Source organism: Heloderma suspectum, chromosome 3 (assembly GCF_057233095.1).
Source record: "Heloderma suspectum isolate Gila_16-S chromosome 3, 16-S_ref, whole genome shotgun sequence".
Taxonomy (NCBI): Eukaryota; Metazoa; Chordata; class Lepidosauria; order Squamata; family Helodermatidae; genus Heloderma; species Heloderma suspectum.
Genome location: NC_139460.1, coordinates 180077170 through 180093384, shown reverse-complemented (window position 1 = coordinate 180093384; position 16215 = coordinate 180077170). Strand labels below are relative to the sequence as shown.

Genomic DNA, 16215 nt, shown 5'->3' with positions numbered 1-16215 from the left:
TGGGGGTCTAAATCTGCTGAGGAAGGTGGTTGGTGGGAAGCGGGGCTATTTCTGCTGGGATACTGCTGTATGAGGAGGACTCTTCTCACACTTTGATTTCCCAGCAGATTCAAACCCCACAACCACTATCAAACAGCCCACCAAACAGAACGTGATAAAAGCTGGGAGAGCTCCTTGAGTTCTACTGAAGGGAATAAGGAACAGTGGTTAACTTATAGCGGCCACCATCGTGGTAACTATACTTATGGTGGTCAGTAAAATGAGTGTTCTGTCTTTATAAGAGGTGATGGAGCAGGTTGTTCTAACTTCTGTAGAATTGAAACAGTTTGACCAATCTTCCTGAGTTTTCCAGGTGCCAGAAAGAAGTATATACCCTGAAAGTTTCATGAAGATTGGTGAAAGTTTGAGGGAGAAAGAGCAATTTAAAACAAAAAGCAACAAAACTTCCCTCTATCAAAAGTGACTCATAGACTCTCATCCTAACCTACCTCACAGGGTTGTTGTGAGGATAAAATGTTGTGAGGATAAAGGTGGCACAAACCATTGAACCAAGCAGATTAACCAGGGTTTCTGAATTCTAGTAAGTACAGCAATCATTCAAGCAGACTCCAAACAATGTCACAAAAGGCAAAAAGGTTCCTTCTCATCAGGCACTTTTAAAAAGCTTTTATCTCCTTCTGATACTGGCAACCAAAAAGTTCAAATAAGTATCATCACGTTGCAAGTCAGAGACAGCATAACTCCTGCAGCTCATTTATTAATTTGAAAATGGGACTGAACCCTTACTGTGCCTTTGATTTTATATTAGATGTTGACATGGTACAACATCCTGGCTGCCATTGGCTTGGTTGTCAACTGTATAATAGCAATTCATCCATTACACAAAGCCACGAAATTCAATAAACAAAAATCTCATGGTTTACCAAAAAGGTTAAGGCTATTCAGCTTTCAGCCAAGCATCAAAAAGCAGGTAAATTATATGCTAAGGCTCACAAGCTTTAAAACCTAAGAAGGCAGAAAGTGCAAGTGAAATTCTCATTCTCCCAAAGCAGATAAACCATGTGGACAGGAGAATATGATACGCAGCGGTGACTGTGGGGTAGTGGAAAACAGATGATGACCAACTTAGGGCCACCGACTTCTCTCTTATTTTTAAAGCAGCCTTCCCCAGCCTGGTGCCCTCCAGATATGTTGGACTACATCTCCCATCTTTGCCAGCCAGTGTGGCCACTGGCATGAACGTTTCCAGAATTAGGATAGAACATATGTGATCCATCAAGGAACTCCAAAACAGGTGCAGCACTTTACATAGACTATCTTAAGCCAAATGAGGAGACAGCTAATAAATCCTGAATAACTAATCAAGGCAGTTCTAAGATTTATTTAAAGTGCTGCACCTATTTTAAAGTTCCTTGGTGGATTGCAAATGTTCTGTTCCCACTCTGGAAAAAATGATGTTCCAGAACAGCCTTCTCCAATTTAGAATCATAGAGTACTAGGGTTGGAAGGGGCCTATAAGACCATCAAGTCCATCCCCTGCTCAATGCAGGAATCTAAATCAAAGCAACCCTGACAAGTGGCTGTCCAGCCTCATCTTGAATGCCTCCAGTGTGGAAGAGCCCACTACCTCCCTAGGGAATTGGTTCCATTGTCATATTGCTCTAACAGTCAGGAAGTTTTTCCTGATGTTCAGCCGGAATCTGCTTCCTGTATCTTGAGCCCATTATTCCGTGTCCTCTGGGATGATCGAGAAGAGACCCTGGCCTTCCTGTCTGTGACAACCTTTCAAGTACTTGAAGAGCGCTACTCTATCTCCCCTCAGTCTTCTCTTCTCAAGGCTAAACAGGCCCAGTTCTTTCAGTCTCTCCTCATAGGGCTTTGATTCCAGTCCCCTGATCACCTTCGTTGCCCTCCTCTGAACCTTCTCGAGTTTGTCCGCATCCTTCTTAAAGTGTGGTGCCCAGAATTGGACACAGTACTCCAGATGGGGCCTAACCAGTGCTGAATAGAGGGGAACTAGTACTTCATGTGATTTGGAAGCTATACTTCTATGAATGCAGCCCAAAATAGCATTGGCCTTTTTGGCAGCCACTTCACATTGTTGGCTCATATTCAGCTTGTGATCTACAACAATTCCAAGATCCTTCTCATAGGGATGTACGAAAGTGACTTACCTTTCCACGGATTATGTTGATGGTGGGGCGTAGGCGTTCCGTCCCTCCCCCTGGAATCCTGGCCGGGGGGGGAGGCGCTCCGTTCCTCCCCCCTGGAATCCTAGCCAGCCGGCTGTGCTCCGCGATTCTGCGGAGCCGCCGGCCAGCTCCGCCAGCAGCCGGACATCCGGCCGCTGGCTAGCAGGGACGCAAATGGCGGCAGCCGTAGCCGCCACCGTTTGCGTCCCTGCAGTCAGCCGTGATAGGGTACGTAAATGTTTACGTAGCCTATCATGGCTGATTTTTTTTTTTTAAGTGTGTACGCAAATGGCGGCGGCCATGGCCGCCGCCATTTGCGTACGCGCATTTTGTTTTGTTTTTTAAGTCAGCCGTGATAGGCTACGTAAAGATTTACATAGCCTATCATGGTGTTTTTTTAAAATCTAGCCATGATAGGCTACATAAATCTTTACGTAGCCTATCATGTTTTTTTGTGTGTTTTTTACCTGGAAATGGTGGCAGCCGGTCGGAAGACCGGCCACCGCAGCCGCCGCTGCCGAACCACCGCCGGAGCCACTGCCGCCAGGAAGATCCGCCCAAGGTAAGTCTCATCCCAGGGGGGGCGGGGGGCGGGCCGTTCCGCCACAGATTTCGGGGGGCCGAATGCGCTGGCATTCAGCATCCCCAAGATCCGTGGCGGAACTTTCGTACATCCCTACCTTCTCACTTGTACTATTGTTGAGCCAAGGATCCCCCATCTCATAACTGTGCATTTGGTTTCTTTTTCCTAGGTGCTGAACTTCCCTATTAAATTTCATTCTGTTGTTTTCCGCCCAACACTCCAACCTATCAAGATCACTTTGAATATTGTTTGTCTTCCAAGGCATTAGCTATCCCGCCCAATTTTGTGCCATCTGCACATTTGATAAGCATTCCCTGTACCTCCTCCTCCAAGTCATTAATAAAAGTGTTGAAGAGCACTGGGCCCAGGACTGAGCCCTGCGGTACTCAGCTTGTTACCTCTCCCCAGTTTGAGATCCCATTGATAAGCACTCTTTGAGTCTGATTCTGTAGCCAACTGTGGATCCACCAGACCATTGTTTCATCTAGCCCACTTTTAGCTAGTTTGCTCATCAGGATATCATGGTGCACTTTGTCAAAAGCCTTGCTGAAGTCGAGATATATTATGTCCACAGCATTCCCACAGTCCACAAGGGAGGTGACATGATCAAAAAAGGAGATCAGATTAGTCTGGCAGGATTTGTTCCTCATAAATCAATGTTGGCTTCGACTAATCACTGCATTGTTTTCAAGGTGCTTACAGATTGATTGCTGCATAATCTCCTCCTCCAGGATTTTCCCAGGGATTGATGTCAAACTGATTGGTGTGTAGTTCCTAAGGATGGACAAAAGCCCCTTACCTGGGCCCGCAGCTTGCTTCGCGGTGGGGGGGAGGCGCTTCAGTTCTCCCCCCGAAGTTCTTGGCGGGGGGGAGGCGCCCCGCCCCTCCCAGCCAAAATTCAGGCCGGGGGGGAGGCGCCCCATCCCTCACCACCGAAATTCAGGCCGGGGGGGAGTGCCCCGTCTCTCTGGCCGCAAAATAAAAAAGTAAAAAAAAAAAAACACGTGATAGGCTACGTAATGATTTACGTAGCCTATCACGAGTGACTTTGAAAAAAAAAAGTGCGTACGTAAATGGCGGCGCCCATGGGCGCCGCCATTTGCGTTCCTTGTTTGGGCAGGTGTAGTCTACGAAAAGATTTATGTAGACTACAGCGAAAATAAGTGCAATGAAAATAGGGCAATGCAAAAATTTTTTTTCAAAGTCACCCATGACAGGCTACGTAAAGATTTACGTAGCCTATCACGGCTGACTTTGAAAATCTAGCCGTGATAGGCTACGTAAATCATTACGTAGCCTATCACGTGTTTTGTGGGGGGGTTTTACTTTACTTCGTAATGGCGGCGGCCACCGCCGCCCCCACCAAAACGCCGCCAGGACCCGCCGCCGAGAGGGACATTTGAAGGAGGTAAGTCCCATCCCAGGGGGGGGCGGAGAATTTCACCACCAATTTCGGGGGGCCGAATGCATTGGCATTTGACCTCCCGGAGATTCGTGGAGAAATTCTCTGCCATCCCGAGTAGTTCCCAGGTTCCAATTTTTTGCCCTTTTTGAATATAAGGACAAAATTAGCCCTCCTCCAGTCATTTGGCACTTCACCCATCCTCCATGATTTCTCAAAGATAATAGACAGTAGTTCTGAGAGCTCTTCCTACAGTTCCTTTATTACTCTAGGATGCAGTTCATCTGGCCCTGGAGAACCAAGAACTCAAGTATAACATGGTCACTTTTCCCCAGAGTTCCCGTAACTGCTACTTTATCCACTAAGTCATCTCTGTGGGTTAGGTGAAGTGAAGGACAAGTGAAGGACAGCGAAACCTCTAGTTCCTTCTTCCACTTTATGTAGGAGGAAGTTATCAGCAACACAAGTCAGGAATTTCTTGGAGGGGCCATGTTTTGCAGAATTTGTCTCCCAACAAATATCAGAGAAACTGAAGTCCCCCATTACTTCTACAACATGTTCCCTTGAAACATTGGCAATTTGCTTCTCAAAAGTTTTGTCCCCATCTTCTTCTTGATTGGGTGGCCAGTAGTAGACTCCGACCACCAGGTTCCTTTTATTCTTCACTCCATTTATTTTAACCCACATGCTCTTGATGGGGCTACCAAGCTCATCCTCCTGTATTTCTGTGCAGAGATATGTATTTTTCACATACAGTGCAACCCCACCCCCCTTTCTGTTCCTCCTGTTCTTTTTGAACAAGTTATAACTAGGGTTGGAGGAGGATTTCTCCCCGAAACTTCAGGGGGCCGAGCACCAACGTTGTCCCCCAGTCTCATCCTCAAGTACCTGGAAATGGTTCCATAGCTCCACTGTTTCCACTGGTGCAGAGTGGCTTCTAGTTCTTCTGATCCTAACTGTCACCCTTTTCCAAAGAGCATCCTCTACTTCATTTTTCCTTGCCTCAGCATTTTCCTCTTCTACCTCAGCTTGCTGTTGCTCTTCTAGCTTCTGTACTTTGCTTTGCTGCTGTAGTTCCACCATTATGTCTAAGAACTCTTCGTGTTCCCTGGAGGGTCGACACTAGGGGTGCACAAAAGTCACTTACCTGGTCTCGCAGCTTTTCGCGGTGGGGAGGAGGCGCTTCGCTGCTCTCCCCGCGAAATTCAGGCCGGGGCGGAGGCTTCCCGCCTCGCCCGGCCGAAATTCAGGCCGGGGAGGAGGCGCCTCGCCTGGCCGCGAAATAAAAAGTTAAAAAAAAAATGCCCCCGTGATAGGCTACGTGACGATTAACGTAGCCTATCACGGCTAGATCTGCAAAGTCAGCCGTGATAGGCTACATAAATCGTCACGTAGCCCATCACAGGTGACTTTAAAAAAAAAAAAGCGCGTACGCAAATGGCGGCCCCCATAGGGAGCCGCCATTCGCGTTCCTTATTTGGTCGCTGTAGTCTACGTAAATCTTTACATAGACTACGGCGAAAATAAGGGCAACGCAAATAGCGTTGCCCTTATTTTCGCCGTAGTCTACGTAATCTTTATGTAGACTACAGCGACCAAATAAGGAACGTGAATGGCGGCTCCCTATGGGGGCTGCCATTAGCCGTACACGCTTTTTTTTTTTTTTTTAAAGTCACCCATGATAGGCTACGTGACGATTTACGTAGCCTATCACGGCTGACTTTGCAAATCTAGCCATGATAGGCTACGTTAATCATCACGTAGCCTATCACGGGGGTGTTTTTTTTTTCTTTTATTGGAATGGTGGCGGCAGCAGCCGGTCAAAAGACCGGCTGCCGCTCCTGCCCCTAACGAAGACCCGACGAACCGCCGCCGGGATCCGCCGCCGGGAGGGACATTCGGGAAAGGTAAGTCCCGTCCCAGGGGGGGTGCGGGGGGTGGGGAGAATTTCTCCCCGAAACTTCTTCGGGGGGCCGAACACGTTGGCGCTCGGCCCCCCGAAGTTTCGGGGAGAAATTCTCCGCCATCCCTAGTTGACACTTGCTGCTCTAGTCCTCTTACTTTTTCTTCCAGCACCATGATCAACTTGCACTTGTTGCATGTGTAGGCCATGTTGATTTCAGGCAAGAAAACAAACACTGCACACACCTTGCACACCACTGGAGAGCCTTTTCCTTCCATAGTCTCTATTCCCTTTATGTTTCTAGCTTTCTGATGGTACTGGGACAGCCTGTGCTTTGTCCTCTGTTCACTGGGGGTTAACAACAGAGTCCCACTAGTACGGAAGTGTGTGTTACAAGAAATTTGTTACAAGAAAATTGAAAACAAAATTTGTTAGGGGCTTTCCCCATTGACCTCCCCTGGCCAACTCCTGTTTGCCCTCCCTCTTCACTCACTCTGATTGCTTGCTCTCTGGGAGTTTGCCTACTTGTATAGCCCCTAAACCAGCTGGAACAGCTACCTCTGCGCTGCTCAGCTAGGAGACAGGAAACAGACTGAAACTGGGATTACTCAGGCCACACCCCCTCAATTCAATTGGCGCTCTCAGGAGCACATGGTGAGCTCATGGTGACTCAGAGTGGAAAGGACAGGCCCCTGGGCTTACTCCAGCCCACTCACCACTTTGCCTTTGTCTCCTCTTCCACTTGGTGCCCTCCAGATGTTTTGGACTACAACTCCCTGCATTCTTGACTATTGGCCATGCTGGCAGGGACTGATGGGAGCAGTCTTCCCCAAACTGATGCCTTCCCCAACCATGCTGGCTTATAATGATGGGGGGTGCAGTCCCACACATCTGGAGGGCACCAGGTTGGGGAAGGTTACCATTGTTTTTGTAATACCTGCAGGTGACTGAGACAGTTTTTGGGAAAGGTTGTTTTCCTCCCCCTGTGCTGAAGTGGTCTATTCTTCTTTTACACAAAGAGGCTGCAATCCTACATGCACCTGGATGGGAATAGGGATGTCGTGAGCATCCGAGTAGGGGACAGAGTCTGATGTGGGCCCCCAGATGCAGCTTGCCGCGATTACGTGAAACAGCTGCAATTACATAAAAGTAAGTGTTCTATGGCTGTAATTTTCCTGTGATAGGCTAATGGCAGCCGCCATTAGCCTATCACATATTTTAGAAAGCTGAAGAGCTGCTCTGCGAATGCCAGTGGACACATCCCCAAGCAGGCTGGATTTGCTATGGTGAACCCCCACCCCCCAACCTGGACACTGGGGGATTCACCCATCCCTAGTTAAAATGTCATCATGGCTTCTTTCCTTGTTGAATAGGATAGCCGCTTACATGGGGAACAGAAAAATAATGTTATTTTTTAAATAATCGTTACACATGAGGGAATTAGGTGCTGACTTTGGTCTTCATCACACATAGCTGAGCACATAAGGAAGAATCCCTGAGGTTAGTCCTCCAACACCATAAACCTGACATTTAATAAACAGAAAACCTATGCCATGAATTGAGAACTAACTCTGGAGTCTGCAGAACTGCCTTGATTAGGTATTCAAGTTTCATTAGCTGTCTCCTCATTTGGTTTAAGATAGTCTGTTAAAGGTGCTACACCAGTTTTGGAGTTTTTTGGTGGATTGCCTGTGTTCTATCCTAGTTCTGCAAAATTGCTGGCTGGCAATGATGGGAGTTGCATGTTTGCATGAGTACTTGGAATTAAGCAGGACAAGGCTCAGGAGGAAGCAGGACAGGATGGAATCACTTCACAGCTTCCTCCCTGGCCCCACCCCCACTGGCCCACAGGGAAAAGCTCTTATCCCCCACCAGCAGCTGATAATTTCCCTCTGCTTAGCAGAGGGGGATGGGCCAGGGGAGTAAGCTGCCAGGCTGGATGGGGCACTGCTGCAGGTTGTAGGTTCCCCATCTCCGGCATAGTGCTTTCTAGAGTTCAAAGCTCTAGAGTTCTAGAGTTCATATACATTATCTTGTTATATTCCTGTCAAATGTCAGTATCCATGTACCCCCTATTGCAGATGTGGGACTGAATCAAGTGACTTGCCCATGTGCCCCCTAGTGAATTTATGGCAGATGCTACTAGAGGCTTCCTGGTTCATGCCTCAGTTGCTTAGCCATTACACTACATCAGTTCCTTCCAATACAATTTAGAAGATCTGATGTCATCTTAATCAAATAACTTTGACAGAACTGATTATGTTAATCTGCTCTTGTCTTGGTTATGAACTGATTGAAGGAGGTGGTAATGTGGTCACTCCTGAAGAGGCCTACCATGAATCCAAGGATTTATGCCAACACTCTCCCAGTCACCATTTTTAGATATGGTTGTGCTGGGGCAACATTCTTGGATGAAATTAATTATTTAGATCAGGGGAAGGAAACCTTTTCTGGCCTACAGGTGCATTTGTAATTTTTTCCCCTAGCCCAGGAGGAATTTACCTTTCCCCCTCTAGGAGATTCTCTCTTCTGCACCCCCACTACCAGGGATTCTCTCCTCTCCACCCCCTGCAATCTCTATGGATTCTGTTTTCTGTTCCTCTTCTTTTCCTCCTCCTCCTCCCTACTTGGGATTTCCTTCAAATGCCACCTCTCTCTCTCTCCTTCCTTCCTTCCTTCCTTCCTTCCTTCTCCCTGCCAATGTGCTCACCTCCTCTTCCTCCCCCGGCCCACAATTTCCTTCCCTGCTGCCACCACTACACTTACCAATTGGTCATCCTGCTTCTCTCACTTACAATTTCCTTTCTACCACTTCTGCTCCCACCCCACTGTGCCTCCTCCCCCTCCCCACCATGCTGCTTCTGCTCCTCCCACATGTGTGTGTGTCCTGAGCTTTCCTGTGCTCTCACCGCTGCTGCTTCTGCACTGCCACTTCATCCACTTCCCTCCCTCACTACCTCCATCATCTCCATGCTGCTGCTGACTTCCTGTGGAGGTATGGAGAAGAAGCAGCGGTGAAAGAGAGCGAGGGCTTAGGTGTAAGGTATGGGGTGGGGGGAGTGAGAAAGGGAGCTTGGTGGGTGCTGTCAGTGGTCTTGGCAGGTACTGCTGCACCCACAGGCATGGCATTGCCAACTCCTGATCTATACTCATTCCAGTCTGGGTTCAGGGCTGGTTTGGGGACCAAATCAGCCTTAGTTGCCCTGTTGGATTACCTTTTTGAGAGAAGGATGGCCAGACAGAAACTTTCATCTTACTTGATCTCTCTGTGACTTTTGATATCATCAACCATGGTAACTTTTAGATGGGCTTCATAGGATGGGTGTCAGGAGCACTGTAGTTCAGTGGTTCCATTCCAACCTACAGGATCAATCTCAAAGAGTGGACTTGGGAGAGTGCACCATGGCCCCCTGGAACGTGTACTATGGCGTGCCATAGGGCACCATTTTAACCTTAATGCTTTTCAACATCTGCATAAAGTTGTTAGGAGCAGTCATCTGGGGATTTGGAGTGAGGCGTTAGCGGTATGCAGTTGACACCCAGCTGTATTCCTCTGTAACATCTGAATGAGGTGTGGCCATGTAGGCTCTGGATAGGTGCTGGATGCAGTGGTGGACTGGATGAGGACCAATAAACTGAGTTTGAAGACGGAAGCACTGTGGGTAGGTGGATCACAGGTCCAGGAAATAGATCAGTTGCCTATTTTAGATGGGGTTGCACTCCCCCTGAAGGAATAGATGCCTAGTTTGGGGGGTACTCTATATTCATCTTTGTTACTGGAGGCTCAAGTGGCCTTAGTGGCTAGAAGTGCCTTTTACCAGCTTCAGCTGGATTGTGATATCAGTGCCTGAACTACCATGGCCAAGCTAAGATTTGATCATTGTAATGCACTCTGTGTGGGGCTACCCTTGGGCTTGGTGTAGAAACTGCTGGTGGAGAATGTAGCAGGAAGTAGGGATGGCGGAGAATTTCTCCACGAATCTCCGGGAGGCCGAATGCCAATGCATTCGGCCCCCTGAAATTGGTGGAGAAATTCTCCGCCGGCCCCCCGCCCCGCCCCTGGGATGGGACTTACCTCGTGCGAATGTCCCTCTCGGCGGCGGGTCCCGGCAGCGGTTTGGCGGTGGCGGCGGCCAGTCTTCTGACCGGCTGCCGCCGCCGCCATTACAAAATAAAGAAGTAAAAAAAAAAAACCAAAACACCTGTGATAGGCTACATAATGATTTACGTAGCCTATCATGGCTAGATTCCCAAAGTCAGCCATGATAGGCTACGTAAATCGTCACGTAGCCTATCACGGGTGTGTGTGTGTGTGTTTTTACTTTAATTTTTTTTTTCGCGGCCGGGTAGACGGGGCGCTCCTCCCCGGCCTGAATTTCGGCGGCGAGGGATGGGGCGCCTCCCCCCCGGCCTGAATTTCGGCCAGGCGAGGCAGGGCGCCTCCCCCCCCTCGCCTGATCTTCGGGGGGAGAAGCGAAGCGCCTTCCCCCCACCGCGAAGCAAGCTGCGGGACAAGGTAAGTCCCTTTCGTCCATCCCTAGCAGGAAGGCTGCTAAGAGGGGCCCTTTCCAACAGCAACTTACACCTTTGCTAAAAGAACTACACTGGCTGCCAATAAGACCAGGCCAAGTTTAAGGTGTTGTTGTTAACATATAAAGCCCTAAACAAGTTGGGACCAGGTTACCTCAGGGAGGGCCTCACCCCTTATGTTCCTGCCCGATCTCTGCGATGATCAGAGGGAGCACTTCCTAGGGTGTCACATGCTCAAGAGCACTTGCAGTAGAGCAGGGGTAAGCAACCTTTTTGGTCCTGTGGGCATATTTGGCAATTAGAGAAACTGTCCTAGGCACAACCTCCTTGGTGGCTGGACATGCTGCAGAGGAAAGCACTGGCCTGCACTGCCATCTTCGTTTTCTAAGAATGTCTCTGAGCCCCATATGTGGCCTAGAGACATTTTTTAAAAAAAGTGGGAGGGGCAGGGCATCTGGGTGGGCACCAAGGAAGGTGCCCCAGGGAGAACTGGTGCCCACAGGCACTATGTTGTCTATCCCTGCAGTAGAGTGTTCAGCGTTGCAGCGCTCACCCTCTGGAATGCAATGCCAGCTGTCATTAGTCAGGCCCCACAATTCTGACATTTAGACATCTTCTCAAGACTCATCTCTTCACACAGACTTTCCCAGAAGTTTGACCCAGCCAGCAGTGGTCCGTAGTGCGCAGTAAAGTGTGCAGTTTTACTGCTGATTAGCATTGTTATTATTATGTAGTTTTGTTATATTATATTGCTCTTTTGTTGCTAAAACATTCTATGTTCACCACTTAGATGGCTCTGAAGAAAGCGGTATATAAATCTGAGTAATAAAGAAATAAATAAAATAGTGGCTGGATAAAATTGTTGTGAAAGCATTCATATGCCAGATGGATGTTTCAGAGCTGGAGTTAGGTGCTTCATTTAGCTTATTAGAGTCATCCAATAGAACAGTTTGCCCTGGAATATTACCTTGACTTTCCTCAGGAGCTGGACCAGATGTACTCTCATGTGTCTGATGAGCCTGAGAAGAATTATGCAGCTGAAATTGAAAATATGAGAAGATCAACATACATCTACACCAAACTGGAGAACTATGCAGAGCATCCCTTTTCATGACCAAAGTTCTTCACCCAGAGTGTCCTCCGTGAAGCAGGGCATGGTGATCTCTCTCTGGCTGAGTGGCAGAGCACATGCTTGGCATGCATAATGTCCCAAGTTCAATCTCTGGCATCTCCAGGTAGAACTACGAAAGAATCCTGCCTGGAACCCTGGAGAGTCCCTGCCAGTTAGTGTTGACAATACTGGGCTAAATGGACCAAGGGTCTGACTTGGTATAAGATAACTTCCTATGTTCCCTCTCTCCTGTTGTTTGTCCACAGCATCTGGTATCTGAAAGCATACTGTCTAGGGATGTACGAAAGTCACTTACCTTTTCGCAGCTTGGCTTCGTGGTGGGGGGGAGGCGCTTCGCTTTCCGAAGTTCAGGCGAAGGGGGGGAGGCTTCCCACCTCGTCCGGCCAAAATTCAGGCCGGGGGGGAGGCTTCCCGCCTCGCCCGGCCGAAATTCAGGCCGGGGAGAAGCGCCCCGTCTCCCCGGCCGCGAAACAAAAAGTAAAAAAAAAAAGACCCCGTGATAGGCTACGTGACAATTTACGTAGCCTATCACGGCTAGATTTCCAAAGTCAGCCATGATAGGCTACGTAAATCGTCACGTAGCCTATCACGGGTGACTTTGAAAAAAAAAAAGCGCGTACACAAATGGCGGCGGCCCATGGGCGCCGCCATCTGCGTTCCTTATTTTGGCACGTCTAGTCTACGTAAAGATTTACGTAGACTACGGCAAAAATAAGGGCAACGCAAATAGCGTGCCCTTATTTTCGTCGTAGTCTACGTAAATCTTTACGTAGACTAGACGTGCCAAAATAAGGAACGCAAATGGCGGGCCCAAGGGCCGCCGCCATTTGCGTATGTGCTTTTTTTTTTTCAAAGTCACCCGTGATAGGCTACGTGACGATTTACATAGCCTATCACGGCTGACTTTGGAAATCTAGCCGTGATAGGCTACGTAAATCGTTACGTAGCCTATGCACAGGTGTGGTGTTGTTTTTTTTTACTTTATTTTTTTTTTTTTGCAATGGCGGCGGTGGCAGCCGGTCGGGAGACCGGCCGCCACCCCCGCCCGCGACGAAATGCTGCCGAAACGCTGCCGGGACCCGCTGCCAGGAGGGACATTCGCCAAAGGTAAGTCCTGTCCTGGGGGGGTGGCAGGGGTGGTGGTGGAGAATTTCACTGCCGATTTCGGGGGGCCAAATGCATTGGCGCTCAGTCCCCCGAAGATTCGGGGAGAAATTCTCCGCCATCCTTAATACTGTCTTTGAACATGGAGGTCCCATATAGCTATAGTGACTAGAAGCCATTGATAGACTTATCCCCCATGAATTTGTCTAATCCCTTTTTAAAATCATCTAAGGCAGTGGAAGTGAATTCTTTTTAATAAACCTCTGCCTTGTCCTTATTTTTAATTTTTCTAAATCACATATAGGGTTGCACAAGAATTTCATTTCAGTTAGCAAATCATCCGAATTTGCCCCATTCACAAAGCCAAACATGAATGGGAGTGGCATTTTTTGGGAAAATGTTTGCACATTCCTAACTTGTGATCATGTTCAAAAAATGCTTAGGTTTTTTTTTTTAAAAAAAAACTTGCGCACTTTGAAAGGAGCATTTAAAAATATGCATTTTCATGCTTTAGTCAATGGGGGGAACGTGCGTACTTTTGAAAAATGTGCAGAGAAATGTGTAATTTCCCCATTCAAAATGTGCACTTTTCTCTGAACAAACTAAAAAATATGTTGCAAACTAAAACAGGAGCCTAACTGAGCTTTGAAGTGAAGTTCAGAGGATTTTGGTGAGCTCAAACATCCCTGGTTCTCCCTTCCCTTCATGATCCTTTACTTTCCTTCTTTGTATCTTCTCCTAACCTAGCATTTTACATACCCTTTTTGTACCTTTGCCTTCTGTATACAGCTGCAAAGCAAGCACTGAAAGACAGGTTGCTTACCTGTAACTGTAGTTCTTCGAGCGGTCATCTGTGCATTCACACATATGGGCTCTGCACCTCCACGGAGCTTCATTCGGGAAGACTTCTATAGCTGAGGAATGTTTTTGGCAGGAACCCTCCTCCACTGTCTGAGTGGTTTCCCACCAGCTCCTCAGTTCCTTGAAACCACAAGAAAAAAATCCATCTAGGAACCAAGGATTCCTCGGTATCAACATAATAAGATATCGACACTGAAGAGGGGACGGCGGGTGGGTTGTGTGAATGCACAGATGACCACTCAAAGAACTACAGTTACAGGTAAGCAACCTGTCTTTCTTCTTCATGGTCTCTGTGCATCACACATATGGGTGATTACCAAGCCAACTTACCAGAGGAGAAGAGAGCACCGCTCTTCCAAATGTGCAGTCCATGCACATCCAGCTTATAATGTTTCACAAAGGTCAATGGGGTAGACCATGTTGCAGCTTTACAAAGGTCTGTTAGAGCCACCCCTCTCCCAAAGGCTGTTGACGTAGCCATAGTCCAAGTTGAATGCACTCAGATTCGATGCAAAGGCTCCTGCCCATGGAGTTCGTACACCAGTATAATGGTTTGAACTATCCAGGCAGCCAGCCTCTGTGACGACCCAGGCAACCCCTTTTTAGGACCTGCATAGCAGAGGAATAACCTTTGTGATTTTCAAAATGACTCAGTTCTAGCTCTGTAGAACGCTAATGCCCTTCGGACATCCAGATTATGGAGATGTTTCTCCAGGTCTGAAGACGGCGTTTGGAAGAAGGCTGGAAGCACAGCAGGTTCATTGAGATGAAATTCAGAAACGACTTTAGGAAGGAAGGTGAAATCTGGCTGTAGGATGACCTTGTCCTTGTGGAAAACGGAAGGCACACAATTCACACACTCTTCTACAAGATGTGATAGCCACTAAAAAGGCCACCTTCCATGACAGTAGGCATAAGTCACTAGTAGGCATAGGCTCAAACAGTTTTGATGTTAAGACTTGTAACACCAGGGAAAGATTCCACTGTGGGGCTAAGTCCTTCACTGGAGGAACCAGGTTCCACAACCCATGCAAGAACTGTTTGGTGAGAGGGTGGGTGAAAACTGAATAGCCCTGTATCTGCCCCCTCATAACTGAGACAGCTGCAGCATAAACTCTAATAGAGGAATACTTTAGGCGCTTTTCAAATAAATGATGAAAAAATGACAAAATTTCTGAGATTGAGCTGGAGGAGGGGTGAAACCCCTTAGAAGCAGCAAATTCTTGGAACACTGACCACTTACTATGGTATGATTGCCTGGTAGCTGGTTTCCGCACTGCATCCAGTACCCGCTGCACTTCTGATGAGATTAGGATTCTATTTTCCTCTCTCAAATCCTCCATGCTGTCAACCTCAGGATGTGCAAGTCCGGATGTCGAATTCATCTTTTGTCGCGAGAGATTAAATCCCACAGGAGCGGGAGACTAAGAAAATTTCCTCTTAACATATCAGCCAGTATCATGAACCAAGGTTTCCTGGGCCACCATGGTGCAATCACCAGGCAGTTGGTCCTCTCTGCCCTGATCTTCACTACCACCTTTGGGAGCAGAGGAAATGGGGGAAAGAGATAGAATAGTGCACCACTCCACTGCAGGAGAAAGGCATCTCCCAGTGACAAACAGCCCACTCGCGCTCTTGAGCAGAACATTCTGCAAATCATGTTCGACAGGATGGTGAACAGGTCCACCGATGGCCACCCCCACTGTCGAAATAGGCAATGCAGAATGAGAGGAGACAGTTCCCATTCATGGGATGCTTGGTAAGTCCAACTGAGGGAGTCTGCTAAAGTGTTGTCCACTCCTGCAATATGAATCGCAGTGAAGCAGCTATCTCTTGGGACAACCCAATCATAAATTTTGAGATTGAGTCCCACCGGTTTGGATGAATGAGTACCTCCCTGTTTGTTTAGGTGCCAAAGAACAGAGGTGTTGTCTATCAGAATTTCAACGTGTCTGCCCTGCAGATAGGTGACAAAAGCCCGTAAGGCTTTCCACACCACCAGCAACTCTAGAAAATTGATGTGAACCTGTCTTTCTGCTCTCGACCAATGGCCCTGAATTTGTAACATGTCAACAATGAGCTCCCCAACTGAGGAGAGAGGCATCTGTGGTGAGCACTCAAGATGGAGATGGCTAAACAAATAGTACACCTTGATTGAGATTGTTTGGGTCCATCTACCAGCGAAAAGAACATGCAGTGAGGTCCGGTATCCAGAGTTGGGTTTGATGGGCATCGTTGTTGTTGGGAAAACCTTGGATAAACCAGTTCTGCAATGGTCTCATTCTCAGGCATGCCCATTCCACCACCGACACACTTGCAGCCATGTGGCTAAGAGGCACTGAATGGTGTGAGCCAACACTTGCGGTTGCTGATAAAGAGCAGTCGCTAAGGTGATTAACTGGTCCAAGTGCTTCTAAGGGAGATACATGTGACCTGTCCTCAAATGCAATTCCACTCCGATGAAACTGATAACCTGTGTGGGAGATAAAGTCGACTTCTCTTCATTGA

General features: G+C 47.9%; 1 protein-coding gene across 4 annotated transcripts in view; it reads right to left on the bottom strand.

The window, feature by feature from the left end:
• The window catches only part of WDFY4 (WDFY family member 4), a 415677-nt gene that overhangs the window by 173003 nt on the left and 226459 nt on the right, over positions 1–16215 (bottom strand). For all 4 annotated transcript variants that reach the window (XM_084845114.1, XM_084845112.1, XM_084845113.1 and 1 more), the window contains one exon: positions 11578–11647. In XM_084845114.1, the coding sequence (XP_084701240.1) occupies positions 11578–11647 (70 nt within the window). The remainder of the gene's footprint in view (positions 1–11577; positions 11648–16215) is intronic.